Source organism: Amblyomma americanum, chromosome 3 (genome assembly GCF_052857255.1).
Source record: "Amblyomma americanum isolate KBUSLIRL-KWMA chromosome 3, ASM5285725v1, whole genome shotgun sequence".
Taxonomy (NCBI): domain Eukaryota; kingdom Metazoa; phylum Arthropoda; class Arachnida; order Ixodida; family Ixodidae; genus Amblyomma; species Amblyomma americanum.
Genome location: NC_135499.1, coordinates 160,711,624 through 160,730,576, shown reverse-complemented (window position 1 = coordinate 160,730,576; position 18,953 = coordinate 160,711,624). Strand labels below are relative to the sequence as shown.

The following is an 18,953-nucleotide window of genomic DNA, read 5'->3' as shown; positions in this document are numbered from 1 at the left end:
CCATTCTGCGTACTAGGGCTGAGCAACCGAACGACGCATCTAAGAAGCCACCACAGCGGATAAACACCCATTTAATATGTGGAAGCTTCTGCAGAGCTTTGTAGAAAAGCACGAACTCACTGGCAACCAGAGTGTGTTAGAACACTTCACAGCTCACAGTCACCGTCTTAAAGCGTCCGTTGCATCGGCCTGGTGCATGACCACGAGCCAGAAGAGAAGGGGCATGCCGGGTCGCGCATACGGCACTGTTCATGTACCTCACACTGTTACGCTGATCGGAGGCGACCAAGAAATCGACAGCATCTTAGGAGGGATTTCGCTCAAACTTGCAAAGTTCGGGCCGCAAGACGAGAACGCCAAGCATGCTGTGGAGTCTCCATGCTGCAGGGGACAGGTCGACCCATACGTCGTGTCAGCGTTGGTGTGCCGGACCTTTCGCCGTGGCTTTTGGTAACCACTCTGGCTGAACATGCTCAGCTTGATGGAGCATAAGAGGACTGGCGGCCCACTGCAGCTTTCCCTGTGGTAATGTGTGCCTAGAAGGGCGCGTGTGAATCCCGTAGGAGAGAAGCGTGGCCAGAGAGCACCTATAAGCTGCAAAACAAAACGAGTGCGCGCATCATCTTGGAATCCTTGGGGAAGGAAGTCGAAGGCACCTTCATTGTCCGTCCTTCTCCCTGCGGTCGTTGTCAAAGCATTGCTCTTGATTTCCTATGCTAGCTTGTCATCCGTCGACATCACTAGGGATCTAATTGGAGGAACGAGAAGCAAGGCGCACGTGCCGCTGGTTTACAGCAGAATAAAAACGCTATGAATTCACCATCCATGCCACAGGCTTTCTTCCGCTGAGTTGGCGGAGATCGTAGCCACGGGATAATAGCTGCAAACAGCACAAACTTCAAGTCATAAAATGTTCGACGGCACCACGGCACAGCCGATACAGGCGACGAAGTCAAAGTCCAATTTGTTGTTGTACAAGTCAAGGGGCCGCGCCTTCTTTGCGGATATGGCCGCACCCATGCTGACAATCTTTCCATCCACAATTCGCGAATCGTCCGCGATACGCAGTAAGCCTGGTTGAGGTTTTCTGCATTGCAAGGTTTATGTGCAACTTCTCTAATAATACTGCATTGCTATTAACTTTGGATGCTTCGTAGTTTGCTAATAATATTATTTATCAAAGGGATCGCAGGTCTTTCGACCTGTGGTTGCGAAATGGGGGAGATGACCTCCTTACTCCAGAGGAGGAAAGTAGTCTTTTTCCCAGGGATGGACGCGGGGAAACTACAAGGAGGAGGGCGCCCGACGGGCTCCCTCCATAGCGCGACGCGGGTGCGCGAGGCCTCTTCATGGGGTACGGCTGGCCATGCAATGTGTCGTATCGAAACACAGCGGCCCGCACCCCGAAGTGGTCGCCTAGTGAAGCAGCTTCCCCGAAACCGGCGAGCGCATGTCGCTGGTCCAGATGCAGCCATACCTGCATAGCATGGATACAGTGAGCTTGTCGCCACGAGTATCATTTATACGAATACTTTAACAGAGTGAAGAAAGCGTATATAGCAGGTGGTATGAGATGTTTTATGTCCAGGGTCTTAGTTTGGTAACCTAAAGACTCTGTGCAGTTGCAGCGTTTATTTATTCGTTTCACACAGTGAGTTTATCTCTCAAAGCGCTGTCGCTAGAGCCAGCCAAACAGGTCTGAGTTTCACGTAGGATTCATAGCCCCCAAGAAAGGAAGAATAGCTTTGCAAAGCTTTCATTCGTTTCACAGCGAAAAATTTTGGTGCGGGACTCGAAATTGTCTACGTTGATTCACACTGCTAGCAAGAGTTCGTGGTCAAAAAGACTTCTTTGCGCGAGACTATTTCACACAGTAGAGGAACTAATCAAGCGGCAGAGACAAACAGGTATCCTGCCGATTGTACATTGAGCACGGTCGTTGCATTCTGAAACAATCACATCTCATCCATTCGAGCAAAAACTAGGCCCTCACGTCCGCCCAATATCAAGTTAGCCAATATCCTCAAGAACATGAACCATCTAATTCCTTCAGTAGACTGTAAGCATAAGCCACCATTTGCACAAACCGCACTCCGGACACATTCACATATACACAGACCCTGCACGCTCCAAACCCGGGTCGTATGCCTTTGCGATTAAAGACCTGACATCGACATTCCCGAAACCTATACAGCTGGTCCTTTCAGCAATCCAGCCGCATGCACCACACTGGAAACAAGCCATTATCCGAGCCATACACCAAACCACCCTAACAAACCGCACAGCTCTGCACACCATTATTCTACACACTGGTTCAGCGCATGCAATACGAACAAAACATAAGAGGTAGTTTGTGAAGAATATCCTCCCCGGCTGCGCTAATGTGCCGCGGGTGACAATGCGAACCACCCAAAAACGCCGGATAGACGTAGAACTGTGCAGCACTTAGCAGGAATAACTCGGCAGTATCTCTCAAGTCAGTACCCCCCTTTGCTCGGTACGTGGTCTCTAGGGGGTCCAGGGAAATGAGCTCGTTCATCAGCTTGACCGAGGCATTGGCTAATCACTGGCCATCCACAATTGCGTGTCCGAGATTGGTAGCGAGGAACGAAGTAGCGCTATACAAGTAACAGCTAAATTAGCGCTACTAACACATGTGAAAGGAACGAAATTGCTCCCTCCACCACACACATCTAATCACGCAAGAGACAGACACCAAACGCACCTCTTATCCCGCACAGACCTTCGCAAAAAGAAGACTTATTTAGCTGGTCATATGTGCCGGGCTTTGTTCTGTAACGTTAAGTTCTAGTTGAGTGGGAGAGCTTGATTTCTCGCTTGAGTGATCTTTTCTTTTACAGGTAAATTTCTTCCTACTGACTGGTCAAAAGTGATGCAAAAGTTTCGTTCAAACTCTGTAAAACGCGAAAAACAAAAGCCGCAGTGAGTTAGCGAAGAAAGGGGCAATCGGTTGAAGGTTTCAAAGAAAAAGGAACACAATTCGTGCATATTCGGTTACACTGTAAAGCAGGATGCATAGATAAACGAGAACGTCAAAAACCACAAAAACTTGAGCGAGGCTCCATGCTAGTGCCGTTAGTTTTCACTTTGAAGCCGGGGTGGGACTACTTTGAAAGTGTTAACGAATGCTGTCTACTCTTCTGCAGCAGCTAATATTTTTGTTCAATTCTGTTTCGTTTAGGTGTTCCGTTCTATTCTAGTCATGCTGATGATGTTGATAAAAGAACCTCTACCACTACGAACGGATAGTCGATGATTACAAAAGAGGACTCCCGGCTCCACATAAATACCACCGCGGGATTCCCACTACGGACAATTAAAAAGAAATGAATAGACCTGGAACTACACAGCACTGAAAGAATCACTGAACAGTGTCTGGGAAGACAAGGTTCGGCACCTAGCTACGACAAGCTGCTTTTGAGTAAAGGAAATGGCGCAGGAACTGTACCACATTTCTGAAGACACCTCAATCACGCCGTGATGTGTAGGGAAGAAGTTGGGAAATGTAAGTGTAAGAGAGAAAGTGGTCCTGTGGTGGAGGATTTCACAATATTGTAGACAACCAGGGGATCTTTAACGTGCATTAACATGGTATAGCACACGCGCGAGTTTTGCGTCTCGCCTCCATCGAAAGGCGGCCGCCGCGGTAGGGTTTTAACCCGGCCACTCTGGCTTAGTAGCTGAGCGCCGTAACCACTGAGCCACTATAGTGGGTGAGTACTAATATCAACAGGTAAACGAACGCTACGGACACAGGCGAGAGAAACATATCTGCTTCCTGCACCACACCCACGTTTCACCTCACAACAATCCAGATTTCTTCGTAGGACCGAAACCAAGTTATTCCTGACCCCGAATGGACTATTTATTTGGCGTTCGCAGCGACCCAAATTGACTTAGTTGTCCTCATAGATGGCAGAATTTGAGAATATGTTTTTCACATGCAACACTGCCTAAAAAACTTTATTTTCCCTGTCCCCCATTAGAACATAAAACGCTTGGCATAAGTCGGTATAACTGGATAAACACCCCGCTATATAGCCGAAGAGGTGACCTACCATCAGTGGTCGATCACCTGCATCCACGTCCTTCTTCTACATCGATAAAACTCTCGGAAAGACAACAAAATAATTGGGGGAAACTTAAGTTGCGCCATTAAACATATGACGTGATAGCGTTAATGGGTCACGTCAGAGGCTTCTCTTGACCACGCAGACACGGACGCTCTTATCGTATCATGTGAAAGCGCACCTGACAGGCCTATAATGTCTGCTTTAGCCGCGCCGTACTAGAGCGCCTGCGGGGCCTCTAGGGGTAGCGTGTTTGACTCAAGGGCTAGGGATTTGATTCCGTTCTAAGTAGCCCATTTTCATTTCATCACAATTCATTTATTTCATATATTTCATGCCCTAACGAGGTGTAAGCCACGTTGTGACATTCGCATTACAACGAGCTCCTAGGTGACGTAACGACTCTCTATCCAAACTTGCTTCTCTGCAAACACCGGTGGCGACAACATCCGTGTCCGGTTCTCCTGAACGGCACCCTTGACGCTGTTGCGTTAAAAAATGCTGCGGCGAGGCATTCAAGGAAAGAGTGACAGTTTGACAGAAGGAAAAGATGACACGTGCGTTACGGTGCTGTACCACACAAGGCGGAGCCGGCGGAAGGCTTAAGAGACGAAAGAAAAACCCTGCGTATCGGGTTAAACTATAAAGCATACAGGATGCATAGATGCACGTGCACATCAAAACGAGAAAATGCTATAGCAACAAATTTTTACTTTGAAGGCGCATCGAAATCTCCCTAGAAATGTTAAACAAACCGGCCGGTATTTGTTCTTCACCGGCGAAGATGTTCTTGCTTTTCTACTCGCGCTTTACACGTTCATTTCGAGTTCCATTTGACGCTGATGGTGCGTGTTCGCATTGACTATACATCGTGCAAAGCTATGCACATAGATATATATATAGGTGCGCATTTAGGCAGCCGCATCTCGCAATAGATTTCTCGTATTTTTCTTAAAAAGGGACACCTGCTTTGTGTGACGCTTTCTTATGCGCGAATCATGCGCGCGCTGTTCACTCACCAGCCACGCCAATCAGCCCGGGAGTGTTCGTGCACCTCCTGCCAACGCAAGTCGGCCCGCTCGGAAAAGGAGCGTCGCCCGTCGTTGACGGCGAACAGCTGGGCGTCGGCGTGCGGGTCGGTGCTGTCGCCACGCTCCTCCTCGGGATACTTCGTGGCCTGCTCGATGGCCGCGCCTTCGACCTCAGCTGCCTGCGCCTGCGTGCCATTATGTCAAACTAACAGTATGAGGGATCGTGAAAGCTACTCGAAATATGAACTCTCTCGTGGTGGTATATTGCGCGTAGGGGGCTACAAACAGTAGCCATCACCTATCTCAGTTAATGAAAGCAACGCGTATTACAAGCTGGAGTCTCTGATCGATTTCAGAAGTCCAGAGGTTGACAGCAACCCATCAACTTCGAGATCAGCCCGGTGACGGCATCAGTTTTTGTTAATTTATGACCAGCGCTATTGTCTCCTCTAACTCCTTAGTCGGATTCCGAGACAATCTGTTCCTACCGTAAGCTGTCCTTCGCACAAAAGAAAAAAAAAGACAACGTTGTGAGCCAGAGAAAGGAACAATAGACTGGCCTCCTGCCTCACTGCGTAAAGGTGCGTTATCGTGAGAAATTGCAAAAGGGAATAGTCAGCATGAAAAATGCAGAGGGACGTGCTGAACAGTTTATCGCTTGCGAATTTGGTGCACTGCTTTATGAAAAAAATATTAGCTGGTGCAGTGTTTTAGGTTTGACTTTAGTTTACGTCCCGTTTTTCTGCAGCTGGCCAATAAGGACGAAGTACAAAATTACTGCTGAGTAAAGTGCGAAGCCAAGTTAAAAGAGGTGCTCGCTATCAGCTTAGCTCTATTGTTGACGCCTTTGTGGAAATCTCGATCTGGTCGTGGTTTTCATAACGATTATTGAAAATATTCGAGTTAGCTGTGTGCAACTCACATAATGCGTTCTATGTGAGCATTCGCGCAGTGCAATGTCGTTTCAGTCTTATTGTTTCAATTTATTGCTGAATGCAATACCATTAGCCTCTATCGCAATGCGAAACATCTCTTCTCTCAGGTATACAGCCGCGTTGTTTATATAAACCGCTGATTCACAACGTACATTTTAAGAATATCGAAACCAACTTTGAAAGTGTCATCGCTGCAGTTGTGCTTACAGTTAAGCTAAGTAAATCAAACGTCTCAACGACGACGTACGTCTTGCTTGTATATACCAGGTGGTATCGCCCGTCTTCCTGAGATATAGTGATTTTGAAATCAGTGGCGCCGTCACTATGCTTGTGTCGTTACTGGCACTGCGTCCATCTGATATTTCACATAGCGTGTTCAGTGGTCCCGTACCTGAAACCGTGAAGAGCTCCAGTGGTCTACAGAGGGCACAGAAGGCTGCACGCTGAGGAATGCACCGGCCGATGTGGTGGCTGCCCGAGCACGAGTTGTGCCGTGCAGAGTTTCGGCCGGTGCGAGGAGCACGTGCGCGATCGCCTGGTGGACACGGCGTGTGCGGTGTGCGACTGAGGACAGCGGCTGGTCTTCTCCGGTGTCCAGGCGGTAAAGGTGGTGGCACCAGTCCCTGCGGCTGATGCCAAATAAGAGCATATGTGTATGGAGGAAGTCTCGCTTAGAGAGTGGGGCAGCCAACGCTCGACTTACGGCCAGCTAACCACAAGCATGAAGTCACATTACGCCTTGGTGATCGCTGCTTCGTTTTTCACAAATTTTATTGCAGCGCGAAGAATGTGAGGTCCAGAAGCAAGCAGAGAAACGCCAGTTACAAGCACCCAAGCATCGGCTATTTTTTAGTTCATTCATAATATTTTGAAATTCTTCTCCTGTGTTACATAGAAAAACATTGTCATCAAGGAAGCGATAATTTTTAAGATGTAGAGATTACCTTTATCTGAAGTTCTACTGAGCCCCGTTCTCAGAATATCTCATGTAAACACGCACGATGAATAGTGCTGGAGAGATCATACCTCTAAGCCTGACACGCATCCTTATTGGAATTTTATTACTTTCTTTATGAATTACTGTGGTGGCTGTCTAGCCACCATAGAAATTTTCCATATGCTTTACATTTACATATGCTTTTTCTAGACTCCAGTTCTAAAACGCCTGCACGATGGCTGTGGTTTTGGCTAGGTCGGATGCTTTCTCGCAATCGACGAAGGCCATATGTAGGCGCTATTAAAACGATACATCATTGTGGGCATGGTGTTTCAAAAAGGTTTTGAAGCGAAACGCCCCCGAATCAAGTAACGCTAAAGCTAAATCAGACTACTCTTGCGCGATGGAGTTTGCCATGTCAACATTTATGTCCTTTCACCGAATACGTTCCTTCCATGTTTTTTTTTTATTTTGACAGAACTTCCTGCACACGGTGCTAGTAAAGTGCGCCCGCTTAAGTTTGTCAGAACTGAAAACAATGATGAAACACGCGCTTCAAATTATTTAGCGAAAGCATCATGTGTGCGAGGCTTCTGAACACTACAATTTGTGCCATCGTAGTTGAGGACTTCTAGAAGAAAAGTTTCACAAAGCGGCACCGCCACTCACCAGTTCTGACCCTTCACGGTGATCCCAGCAACTTTCGTGGCCTTACCTGGAGGCAGGAAGAAACAAAAGCTCATTCAGCCATTGCAAATGAAAATTGGTTTTCTTTATGAGAGTTTAACATCCCAAAGCGACTCAAGCTATGAGGGGCACCGTAGAGAAGGGCTCCGAAAATATCGACCGCCTTAGGTTTTTTAACGTGCACTGTCAACGCACTGTACACGGGCCACTAGAATTTCGCCTCCGTCGAAATTCGACCCCCGCTACCGGGATCGAACCCGAATCTTTAAAGTCAGCAGCCGAGCGCCATAACCACTGAGCCTACGCGGCGTTGCAAATGAGAATAGAATCATGTCGAAGCAAGCTAGCGTGAAACGCATGTGACACTCCTGTACGAAGTCGGATCCAGCTGTCTCCTCTCAATTAAGTAATTTGTTTTGCAACAGCAATGAAATTCTCACTTACGTTAGACAGCACATTATAAGCATTAAAACATGCCTGAAATAACACAGCGCAGAGAGTTGAAACGACTGACAGTAGTAAGTGACTTCACGCTCGCAGTTGGTTTTAGGTTTTAGGACCGTGAGACTATGGAGCAGTTTCAACTAGAGTAGTCACAAGAATAATCATTGTTGTGCATAGAGCAGGGTCAAAGCATGAATAAAGAATCTTAATAATGCTGTTTAGAAGAGTGTAAAAGACCACACAGAATAACATGCCAAACTGGGATTTCGCATGTTTCGAAATGCGGCGCTAAAAACGGCTGCAACACAGTTGATAACACCCTGCAAGCTTATTGAAGTATAAGCTCTTTGTCTGCGGAGAGGTTCGTATGAGAAACTTCAGAAAGATGTGGGTCATCTTTACAGCTCAATCATTCGATGCGCAGCTGAGCTTCGGAAATCGGTAGGGTTGCACGTATCTTTGATAACTCCGATGACGGCGACTTTCCTTCACATTTCTGAAAGCTTTGGTAGCGAGCTTAAGATGACTGTAAGTTTCCAAAGACCTCTTTAAATAACCTTTCAAAATGCTTTCAATAATCTGTGCAAAGGGACAAGCGCATGCAAGACTTGTCGGTTTTCTCAAGAGTCAGAAAAGCTGGCTAAATATTGTTCACGCAGATTTTGACAGAGTGAGAGGAAACCAAGAAGGAAGAAACAGGCGAAAAGGAAAAAAAAGTGCTAAGGCTCATTCACTGTAGCAGTGATGTATACATTACAGACACTAGTTATGTTATACTATCGAGAAAAGTCTAAAAATTTGCGTGCGGATTCTCGAATCCCCTAGATCACAAGGCTAACTTGAAGGGCTCAAGAAATTTGAGTATTAACGCACGCCGCACACTTCCATGCCCATAAAATTTCAAGCTCTGTTCTTCAAAGAACACATTTCTGGCAAATTATTTTCTTTATTCCGTGATATTTTTTCGCAACGAAACAGCACCAGAGAGAGCTTCCCTGACGCACAGCAAAACTTTGCGACACCCATCTTCAATTCTTGTTTTCGAAAAGTGATGCATCTTTATAGACACGAAGTAGGCATAAAATTCCGTCCAGCAGGGATTTCAAATGTAGCCGGCGTAGCGTACTTCGAAAAACAGCTTATACATTTCGAAACCAAAGGGAAAAGGCACGTGCGCAATCGTGGATGCCATGCTGCAAAAGGTCATGATGGCGGCTAATGAAATCCTCGGACTGCAGGCCACAAACGGCCATGCCGGGAGCAACTAACATTACCCAGACACATATCTGATTCATGTGCACCTCCGATCACCGTTTTCTCTTCGCACTGTGATAAGGAACTGATGGACACTACATTACCATCTTGTGCAATCTATCATCAATGAAATGACCAGATGTGTTCTCGATTTTTTTTAGTTCGAATTCTCAAAAATGATGGCAGCTATTTACTGCCATGAAAAACAACCAAACCGGGAAGAGGTTTTTGAACAGGTGGGATAAATTTTGCTTTTGCAATGTGTCGCTCAAGAGAAAAAACATACGCATGTTTTGTCATCATCATGTCGATGTTTTTTTTCTTTCGGTAGACTCTAATGCAAGCATCGACAAGCTGGCATTTGCACTCGCCCGGTCTCTTGTTCTTTTTTTAGAGGCTTTTCGAGCCAACATCTTTACAGAGCATGTTACGCAGCACATAGTTGTTATATGCCATTTTAACTTACGGTGGAAATAATTTATGCTGGCGCTAAATGCGTATCCCGTTCAGCAGGCTGCCCGCGCTGTTTCACGCGGAGTTACGCGTTGTCGGCATTATTTCCAAACAAAGCTTTTAATGCGGCTCATAGCTGGGCTCACCGATACTTGCTGGACCGCTTTGACATATGGCGGCCTGGCAAGGGTGGGCCGGTGTCGTGCTTGCTGCGCTAGCTGCAAGCTGCAGGGAAGGCGTCTCGGGGACCATGCTCTTAGTGTCTCGAAGCCTCTGCGGTGATGTCCCATCTCCTCGACACCTGCCCTTGATCTGACTGGCCATGGGTTCTTGCTCGGGCTGGGGTTTAGGAAAGACATACGGATATGAGCGTGTTGAATGCAGTTTATACAGACGCTGAATTAGAATCGGAGCCTTCGAATGAGTGCCACTTACAAGTTAAGGAAAAAACACTGCGGACCGTAAGAAAAATCACCCAGTGATAATCTTGTCCTAGAAGTTTTCTGGGATCTTTCCTTGCGTTTCCATGAAATGATTTTTTTCGCACGGCTTGTTGATAATACAAAACAAAGAGCTTGCACGATTTCAACTACGGAAGTGACATTACAGCGTTGCAGCGCGGAATATAAGCTCGGACTTTCCAGTCAAAAGAAAACGCCTGGGGGGGGGGGGGGGGGGGGTGATGAAGATGTGACGATGCAGAGTACCCTCAGACATAACGAGTTGTTTTGAGAGGTGTTCAAATATTATTAGATTTCCAGTACATTTGAGTTTGAAGCTGCTCGGCTGATGAAACAATAAAATGTTTTTTAGCAATTTAACATGAACCAAATACAGAAATCGCTGGGCAGGCACAGCAGCCCTTATTCTTGTTTCGAAAAATAAACTGTATGCTGAAGGCTTTTGCCATTATATATAAAAACACCTTTATGCTCACACGGCATACGAAAGCTGGTTTTGATTCCGCACCAAAGAAGAAATATTTTGACGAGAGTGCATATTCAATCAACCGTCAAATCAAGACAAAAAACAAATGATATTTAAATCATGTAAAAAAAAAGATTTTACACTACATGTACTATATACTGAAGAGTGATAGACACAATAATCGGGATTGGTATTCAGAGCAAAGTTAAATGAATCAACCTCAGTTAATGACCGCCTCTATATAAAGTTAACTTCAGTGTTATCATGCTCTACGCAATTTGTTATACACTCTCGGACTTAGTTCTCTGTACAGGCGGAGAGATGAAAGCTACCCTTGTGCCTGTAAATTTGGAATTGATATATTACATTAACTGGAGTATGTAAATGATGAGCAATGTAAGATATTTGAAAAAATTCATTTTTTTAAGGCAGTTTATCAGTCTGTGACGCCGAGACGGAGTTTTACGGACGCACCTCTTCCCCAAGCACCGTATTCGCAACTCTTCAAAACATTCAATGCGAAAAGCAAGCACCGAGTACACACTACCTGGGACCTCGCGTATCTTTGCAAGACAACTACACAGTTGGGTCATATCAACACCAGAGCACCTTCCGTAACGTCTTCAAGAATGGTTACTCAGAGAAAGGCTTCTAAATTAAGCCAAGTCACATACCGCGTTTTCGGAAAAAAACACCAGCGCATCGTCTTATCTTTCCATTACACAGAATTGCTTTGAGGTCAAATTATTTGTTCACACTGAAATATGCTGTGTCCGCGTAAGTCGAATATTTCAGTTAGGTTAAGGCAAGACGACGCGGCCTTATGTTCAGATTCCTCAGTACACTGAAACGAATAAAGCAAGCTGCACAGATCCGCCCTTGAGTGCGGCCCATTGAGCTCTTGCAAGTGAAAGTTAACTGCTTTCCAATATTTACTCAATAATATAATAGAGGTGAGCCTGGTTGTATCGAACCCGGATATTTTGAATTCTTGCCTTTACCCTGAATACACAGATGATCCCTTGAAAATTAGTTGGATAAGAAAGTCTTGCTGTACATCGAATTTTCCAGCAGTTGAATACGACAGACTGCGCGTCGCGCCCCTTCAAGTGGCACTTTTCCTAACGGCTCTCTTCGATCACTTTCAGTGGGTGGAGACAATTGGCTGCGCGGCTTTGTGCAATTACTGGTAGTGGTAGCTGTGGCAAACAGAGTGACGAAGTCAACGCGTGGGGAGTGCTTGAGGATGGCCTTCTGTCTTTTGTACTCATTTTTCACGCCACATCGCTGTCATACGGTAAACCGAACCTAATTTAAGCTTAATTGCGGACCTCGCATGGCGTGCTACGCTGCCGAGGGCGTTGCTGAAACCAGCTATATCGTGATTTTAATGAGCGCTCATTCTATTTATAGCGTACTGCTAACAGGACTAGGCATGATAGGCGGCGGCGGGTTACAAAGCATGGTCCGAAGCCGCTTTGATGCTAAGAAGGTTAAGGAAATGCGGCACAGCCTGAAGTCGAGACTTCTCGGGACACTGTAACGAACAAAGCACATTGGCACACCGGGCGGGCCGCGCGTCGATGCAAGAAACGCGTCACTGACGGGGGCGCATTGTATTCACGCATCTAGGCGACAGCTAGGTAAGATTATCTATAGTGCTTTTTGTACATTCAATTATAGACATATCCATCTAATGCGCCATCCCCTTAGATTTCACTAAATGGCTGCTGGACTGTGTCTCTTTATCAAGGACATCTGAGATGCCCTTGGCGAGGTGGCATCCGCGGAAAAGCTGCAGAACAATGTCCCAGAAATTTTTTCTCTACTTGCCTGCTTTGACTGAGAGGCGGTGCGCACGTGACACATACCTGTGTCGTGGCGTCACCAGTGCTGGGCCTAGAGCTGGGACTGGGCAGCTTGGCGTGTACGTGTTGGAGGTGGCGGTGGCCGCATGGAGCCACAGTGGCGACGACCGCAGCACTCGCGTTCGCCAACTCGCTGGTGTCCCCAAAGTTGGGTCGCTGACTTTTGTCGCAGTCCTCTTTGATGGCGTCCGGAATTGTAAGCTGACGCTGCACCAGCTGTCGCATGGCTCGCATGCTGTCCGCGGCGACGCCTAAATGGTCGCCCACGCTGATGTCTTCAATTTAGCTAGAAGCAGAAAAGAAGTAAGATATTTATTGCTAGAATAATAAGGTGCTTAAACGGTATATAATGACTGGAGCGTGAGCTCTTCGCTTTACAAGCTTCCGAGTTGATGCTTGAGGCTGAAACGTTACAGGCTAGAGGTAAACGATGTAGACTGCATTTGCTCCCGGAGGATAGAAAGCAACAAAATGGCGGTGATCATTTTGAAACAAATTGAAAGGATCCACCTCTTGAATCAACTAGGTAGGCACGAAAGTGCTTCGGAGCTTAATTATAAAATGTTGGAAGAAATAAATGAAAGGAAGACGAAAGCTCGGGACGGAATAAAGAAGGCGCAGATTAGTCTAAAAAGAAGGAGAATATAACGAAGATACACTAAAATCTATATACGAACTTCAAATCCACGTAGGAGGCGGCGGTGACTCCTCCAGGGGGCACGTTATCGAAGCGCCAGTCGCCGCAACGTTTGCGACAGCCTTGCGAATGAGGCAGCACTGGCCTGGAATCATACAAATCCCACTTTTACTGTTAAGCATCATGCCGTTACAGCAGCTCTTGAGCACAAACAATTCATCATTAGATGTAGCGTTACTAATATGAAGTGTTTTCACTTGGACGAAGAAAACAGTTATGGCCACTGAAATGCTCACACGATTCGAACCACAGTCTTCTCTCCCGCGCACTACACTGTGATGTGGTCTGAACGTGATCACTTAAGCCTTAACTTGGGAGAACTGAAGTGCATCATCAGAGGGTACGTTGCCCTGAAAGCTGCGAAAACGCCCTAGTGTTGTTCGATTTCTACTGACTCCACCCCGTACGATGGCTCTTATTCACCGTCACACTCGGGACACCTGGCTCCAAAACGGCTCGCTGCAGACCACCCTCGAATTTGTACGAACCGTGCGTTGACCGTACGCCTCACACCGAACAGACAAATTTCATGCTGCTCCGGAAGAACTCGCATTCCGATAACGCTGCCAAAAGCGTAATAAGGGTGGGAATAAAAAGGCCCTCTTACTTGGCGTTGGTCGTCGTGTACGGAATCCGGAGCTCAGAAAAAGACCGGTGGCAGTGCACGAGAGGAACGCGCGAGGAACGTGGCGCCTGGTCTCGAGAAGAACGTGCTGCTCGAGCTGTCGACGGAACAGCTGGTGAAAAGAAAGAAGAGCAGCTGAAAAGAAGGTGACTTGTTGTTATCCTTCGAAAATAATTTGCATAGAAATCAAACGCAGCGTTGTTTTTTATGTATTTGCCGGGCTCTTCGTTGAGTTTCCACTAGCGATCGTAAAATCATAGAAGAGGAATAACGCGGTCGGCCACTGCTGCGCATAATTTTGCTGAACGAGAAAGTGCTATATTTTGGGGAAAAAAAGACTCAAATATTAAAGACACCAGTGTTACAGTACTGGAGATTTTTGTGTTAACTTCTCGGTGCTTTTAATTTTCTCTCAAAACTATTTTCAACCTGATTATTTCTTTAAAAATGTAGTTTTTTCACCCACAACGCTTCGTTTCCTCGATTTTAATTCCAATTTCCTCAAGATCTCTCGAAATCCGGGATTTTCTTTTACTCTCAGATTCCTCTAAATTTATGAGCCGCTTGAGATGAACCTGGAGGAGTTTTTTCCTGTTTGTACCTGCAACAAACTCTGGCCAATCCCCACCGTGGGTATGTGCCATCGTTTTAGTGGCAACAATAATAAATACTGGAGCATATTTTGCTCTCTTGTCGGAGGTTCACGCATCACAGGAGAACGCATCTTGAAATCCGCACTATAAAGTTGGACTTTGTCGGTGCCGCTTCTCTCCTCTGGTGCGAGCGCCAGTGGTTTTGCGTCGCACCAAATTTTCCAATACCTTCACGATTACATAAAAGCTACCCGTAGATTACCTTGCAAACTACCAAAGCGAACTTCCTTCAGCAGTTTTTAAATAACGAAGCAAAACTTGCCCCAACACAGGGAATGATTGAGGCAGCGTGAACCTTATTATGGGATGAGACACATTCAGACCTGGGTTCGACGTTGCGGTGTACGAAGATACATAAAATAATTCAGAGGGGGGGGGGGGGGGGGGGGCACTTTGTTGACCGAAAGTGTGGTGAGGCGAAAGCCTTTAGCGTGGTGTTGCTGCTAGTGTCACTGGTGTGTGGTTAAGATGTAGATTATGTACACCATTTTTTGTGAATCTTAAATGCTGGAGACACTGGAGGGCGTTTGGGAGGCACCCATCTGATTCGAGGCCTTTCTGCAAACACTCGCCAGCGTCCTAGACAAGGAGAGCTACATATGCGTTGGAAGGAAGTAGAGTAGTCGTCAACACGCTCGGCTGTGGAATGGGAGGGTGGTGGTTCGAATCCCACTGTTATTTTTTACTTATCGAGTTGCTGGATGTAACGGACGCCGGACAGATACATGGCCGCGAGTTAGAGCTATTAAAGGCTTTTGCCTTAAAATTCTGAAGGTCATCTGATGGAGGCCAACCGGTGCGATGTTTGTCAGAGAGATTTGTGCTGCCACTGTGTGGTGCACTTATCCCACGGCGTTGAAATAGGTACGGAGTCGGCAGCGGTGTCCCGATGCACCGTTGGCACGTGCATCCGTAATAATGCACGTGCATCCGTAATAATTAGAGGGAAGGCGGCAGTTTGACTGCAAACCCGCGATAGCGGCGGTAAAAAACTATAAGCTCCTGGAATGAGGGCCCACCCTAATATTCTATGCATTGAATATTTTTCTCTCCTCTCTGGTGCGGGTGAGGTATTTTTCTATCGACCTCAACATTTATTAAGTTTAACTCGAAGCCCGCTAAGGCTGTTGACGAGCTAGCCACAAGCAAGCCCCTTAATCTTTGCATTGTTAACGATCTCACTACTCTCGCCTGTAAAATTCCCAAAGCGCAGCGCTGACCAGATAGCTAGCTGTAGTAGTGAGAGCATACTCTAGCCGTAACTAGCTAAGCATTGTGTGACCACCAGAGACTCTTGTGGACAGTTCATGATCCAGCCTTCGCGGGTTGAGCTGCCACTGTCTGCCGCAGCTCAGTGGCGTGACGAACACTAGCACAGTAAAGATGGTGCACCACCGAAAATTATATTCGCCTGATGCGTGCAATTAACTAAGATAATGGCATTCAGTAACTCTCAACTGACCTGACAAACTTCGATATCGCATTCGGGTACCAGAGCCTGCACACGGGCTTAGCAATATGGCGTAATAGAGGGCTCCGGATTATTCTAGATTCCAGTGGTTCCAAACTGCAGTATGCGACGCATTATCGGTGCAAGTGAACGTACACTGATCTCGCATAGAATGCAGGTTTTTTTTTACATCGAAATGCGGTCGTCGCGGCATGCATCCATTCTGCGTACTAGGGCTGAGCAACCGAACGACGCATCTAAGAAGCCACCACAGCGGATAAACACCCATTTAATATGTGGAAGCTTCTGCAGCGTTTGTAGAAAAGCACGAACTAACTGGCAACCAGAGTGTTTTAAAACACTTCACAGCTCACAGTCACCGTCTTAAAGTGTCCGTTGCATCGGCCTGGTGCATGACCACGAGCCAGAAGAGAAGGGGCATGCCGGGTCGCGCATAATGCACTGTTCATGTACCTCACACTGTTACGCTGATCGGAGGCGACCAAGAAATCGACAGCATCTTAGGAGAAATTTCGCTCAAATTTGCAAAGTTCGGGCCGCAAGACGAGAACACCAAGCATACTGTGGAGTCCATGCTGCAGGGGACAGGTCGGCCCATACGTCGTGTCAGCGTTGGTGTGCCGGACCTTTCGCCGTGGCTTTTGGTAACCACTCTGGCTGAACATGCTCAGCTTGATGGAGCATAAGAGGACTGGCGGCCCACTGCAGCTTTCCCTGTGGTAATTTGTGCCTAGAAGGGCGCGTGTGAATCCCGTAGGAGAGAAGCGTGGCCAGAGAGCACCTATAAGCTACAAAATAAAGCGAGTGCGAGCATCATCGTTGAATCCTTGGCGAAGGCGTCAAAGGCATCTTCAGTGTCCGTCCTTCTTGCTGCGGTCGTGGTCAAAGCATTGCTCTTAATTTCCTATGCTAGCTTGTCGTCAGTCGACATCACTAGGGATGTACTTGGAGGAGCGAGAGGCAAGGCACATGTGCCGCTTGTTTACAGCAGAATAAACACGCTATGAATTCACCGTCCATGCCACAGTTTTTCGTCCGCTGGGTTAGCGGAGAGAGTAGGCACGGGAATACAGCTGTAAACTGCACCAACTTCAAAAGTCCATGAATGTTCGGCGGCAGGGCACACACGATAAAGGTGGCTGAGCCAAGGTCCAATTTGTTGTCGTACAAGTGAAGGGCCGCGACTTCTTTGCGAATGTGGCCGAACCATGCTGATAATCTTGCCAGCCACAATTCGCGAATCGTCCGCGATGCGCAGTTAGCCTGGTTGAGGTTTTCTGCATTGCCAGGTTTATGTGTAACTTCTCTAGGAATATTGCATTGCTAATAAATTTGGATGCTTCGTAGTTTGCTAATAATAATATTTATCTAAGTGATCACAGGTCTTTCGACCTGTGGTTTAGAAACGGGGGAGATGACCTCCTTACTCAGGAGGTGGAGTATGCTCGTTTTCCCGGAGATGGACACGGGGAAAATTCAAGAACGAGGGCGCCCGTCTTAAACTGTCGCTGCCCGACAGGCTCCCTCTATAGCGCGACGCGGGTGCGCGAGGCCACTTCTTGGGGTACGGCTGGCCATGCAAGGTCTTGTATCGAAACACAGCAGCCCGCACCCGGAAGTGGCCGCCTAGTGAAGCAGCGCCCCCGTACCCGATGAGCGCAGAAGGCTGGTCCGGATGCAGCCATACCTGCGTAGCACGGACAAATTGAGCGTGTCGCCACGAGTATTATTTACGCAATACATTGACATAAAAAAGAAAGCTTAGTTAGCTGGCGCTATGAGAGCCGCCGCGGTGGCTGAGTGGTTATGGCGCTCGGCTGCTGACCAGAAGACGCGGGTTCGATACCGGCCGAGGCAGTCGAATTTCTATGGAGGCGAAATTCTAGAGACATGTGTACTGTGCGATGTCAGTGCACGTTAAATAACCCCAGGTGGTTGACATTTCCGGAGCCCCTCACTACGACGTCTCTAATAGCCTGAGTCGCTTTGGGACGTTAAACCCCCATAAAGCATAAAGCGTAAAGCTGGCGTTATGAGATGTTTTATGTGCAGGGTCTTAGTTCCGTAACAAGGCTCAGTGCAGTTGAAGCGCTTGATCTATACATTTGACAAAAGAGTTGATCTCTCAAAGGGCAGTCGCTAGATCCAGCCAAACAGGTTTGAGATCCTCGCAAGATTTATTGCCGCTCCAGAAAAGAATAGCTCAGAGAAGTGTTGATTCGTTTACGGATAAAAATGCCGGTGCAGAACCTACATTGGACTGCGTTATTGATTCAGATTGTGAGCAAGCGTACGTGGTCCAAATCACTACTTGGCGCGAGACTCTCTCGCACAATAGCGGAACTGATCAAACAGAAGAGACAAACAGGTAGCCTGCCTATTGTACACTGAGCAGGGTCGCTGAATTCTGAAAGAAGCACATCTCACCCATCGAGCTACTGCAAACAGAAACTAGTCCCTCACTTCCACCCAACATAAAATTAGCTAATATCCCCAATAAAATTGCCCATCTAACGCGCGACGGTAAAATCTAAGTATAGCCAATGCACCACAAACCACACCCCAGACACATCAACGTATAAACAGAAGCTGCATGCTCCAGAACCGGGTCGTATGCCTTTGCGATTCAGAGACCTGGCAACAACACTCCTGAAACCTTCACAGCTGGTCCGTTCACGACCCAGTCACTTGCACCACACTGGAAACAAACCATTATACAAGCCATGCAGCAAGCCTCCCTCACAAAACCGCATGGCTCTGCACCCCATTATTGTATAAACTGATTCAGCGCACGCATTGCGAACAGAATACAGAGTTAGGTTGGAAAGAAAAACCTCTCCAGGTACACTTATTGCCGCAAGTGGCAACACCAGCAATCCA

At 47.1% G+C, this 18,953-nt stretch overlaps 2 protein-coding genes across 2 annotated transcripts in view; both read right to left on the bottom strand.

Moving 5' to 3' along the window:
• Nucleotides 1-1,270: 1,270 nt before the first annotated feature.
• On the bottom strand, nt 1,271-13,403 carry LOC144124206 (uncharacterized). The gene is made up of 7 exons (XM_077656855.1): nt 13,305-13,403; nt 12,631-12,913; nt 9,979-10,171; nt 7,664-7,709; nt 6,449-6,686; nt 5,111-5,307; nt 1,271-1,477 (listed from the first exon to the last, which is right to left on the bottom strand). Exons 2-7 carry the CDS (start codon nt 12,859-12,861, stop codon nt 1,417-1,419), a joined length of 966 nt encoding a protein of 321 aa, XP_077512981.1. The 5' UTR covers nt 12,862-12,913; nt 13,305-13,403; the 3' UTR covers nt 1,271-1,416.
• LOC144124205 (uncharacterized) overlaps nt 13,306-18,953 on the bottom strand; it is a 17,811-nt gene continuing 12,163 nt past the window's right edge. Inside the window, exon 7 of the mRNA XM_077656854.1 lies at nt 13,306-13,409. Coding sequence (XP_077512980.1) covers nt 13,306-13,409 — 104 coding nt within the window. The remainder of the gene's footprint in view (nt 13,410-18,953) is intronic.

Bases quoted from the DNA above. Each gene is read 5' to 3' on its own strand.
- LOC144124206 (XM_077656855.1), bottom strand. From the start codon at position 12,861: ATGCGAGCCATGCGACAGCTGGTGCAGCGTCAGCTTACAATTCCGGAC. The intron at 10,172-12,630 runs GTATGTGTCACG...CCTAAACCCCAG, and splicing joins CTGGTGACGCCACGACACAG to CCCGAGCAAGAACCCATGGC. The intron at 6,687-7,663 runs GTGAGTGGCGGT...ATTTGGCATCAG, and splicing joins ACCGTGAAGGGTCAGAACTG to CCGCAGGGACTGGTGCCACC.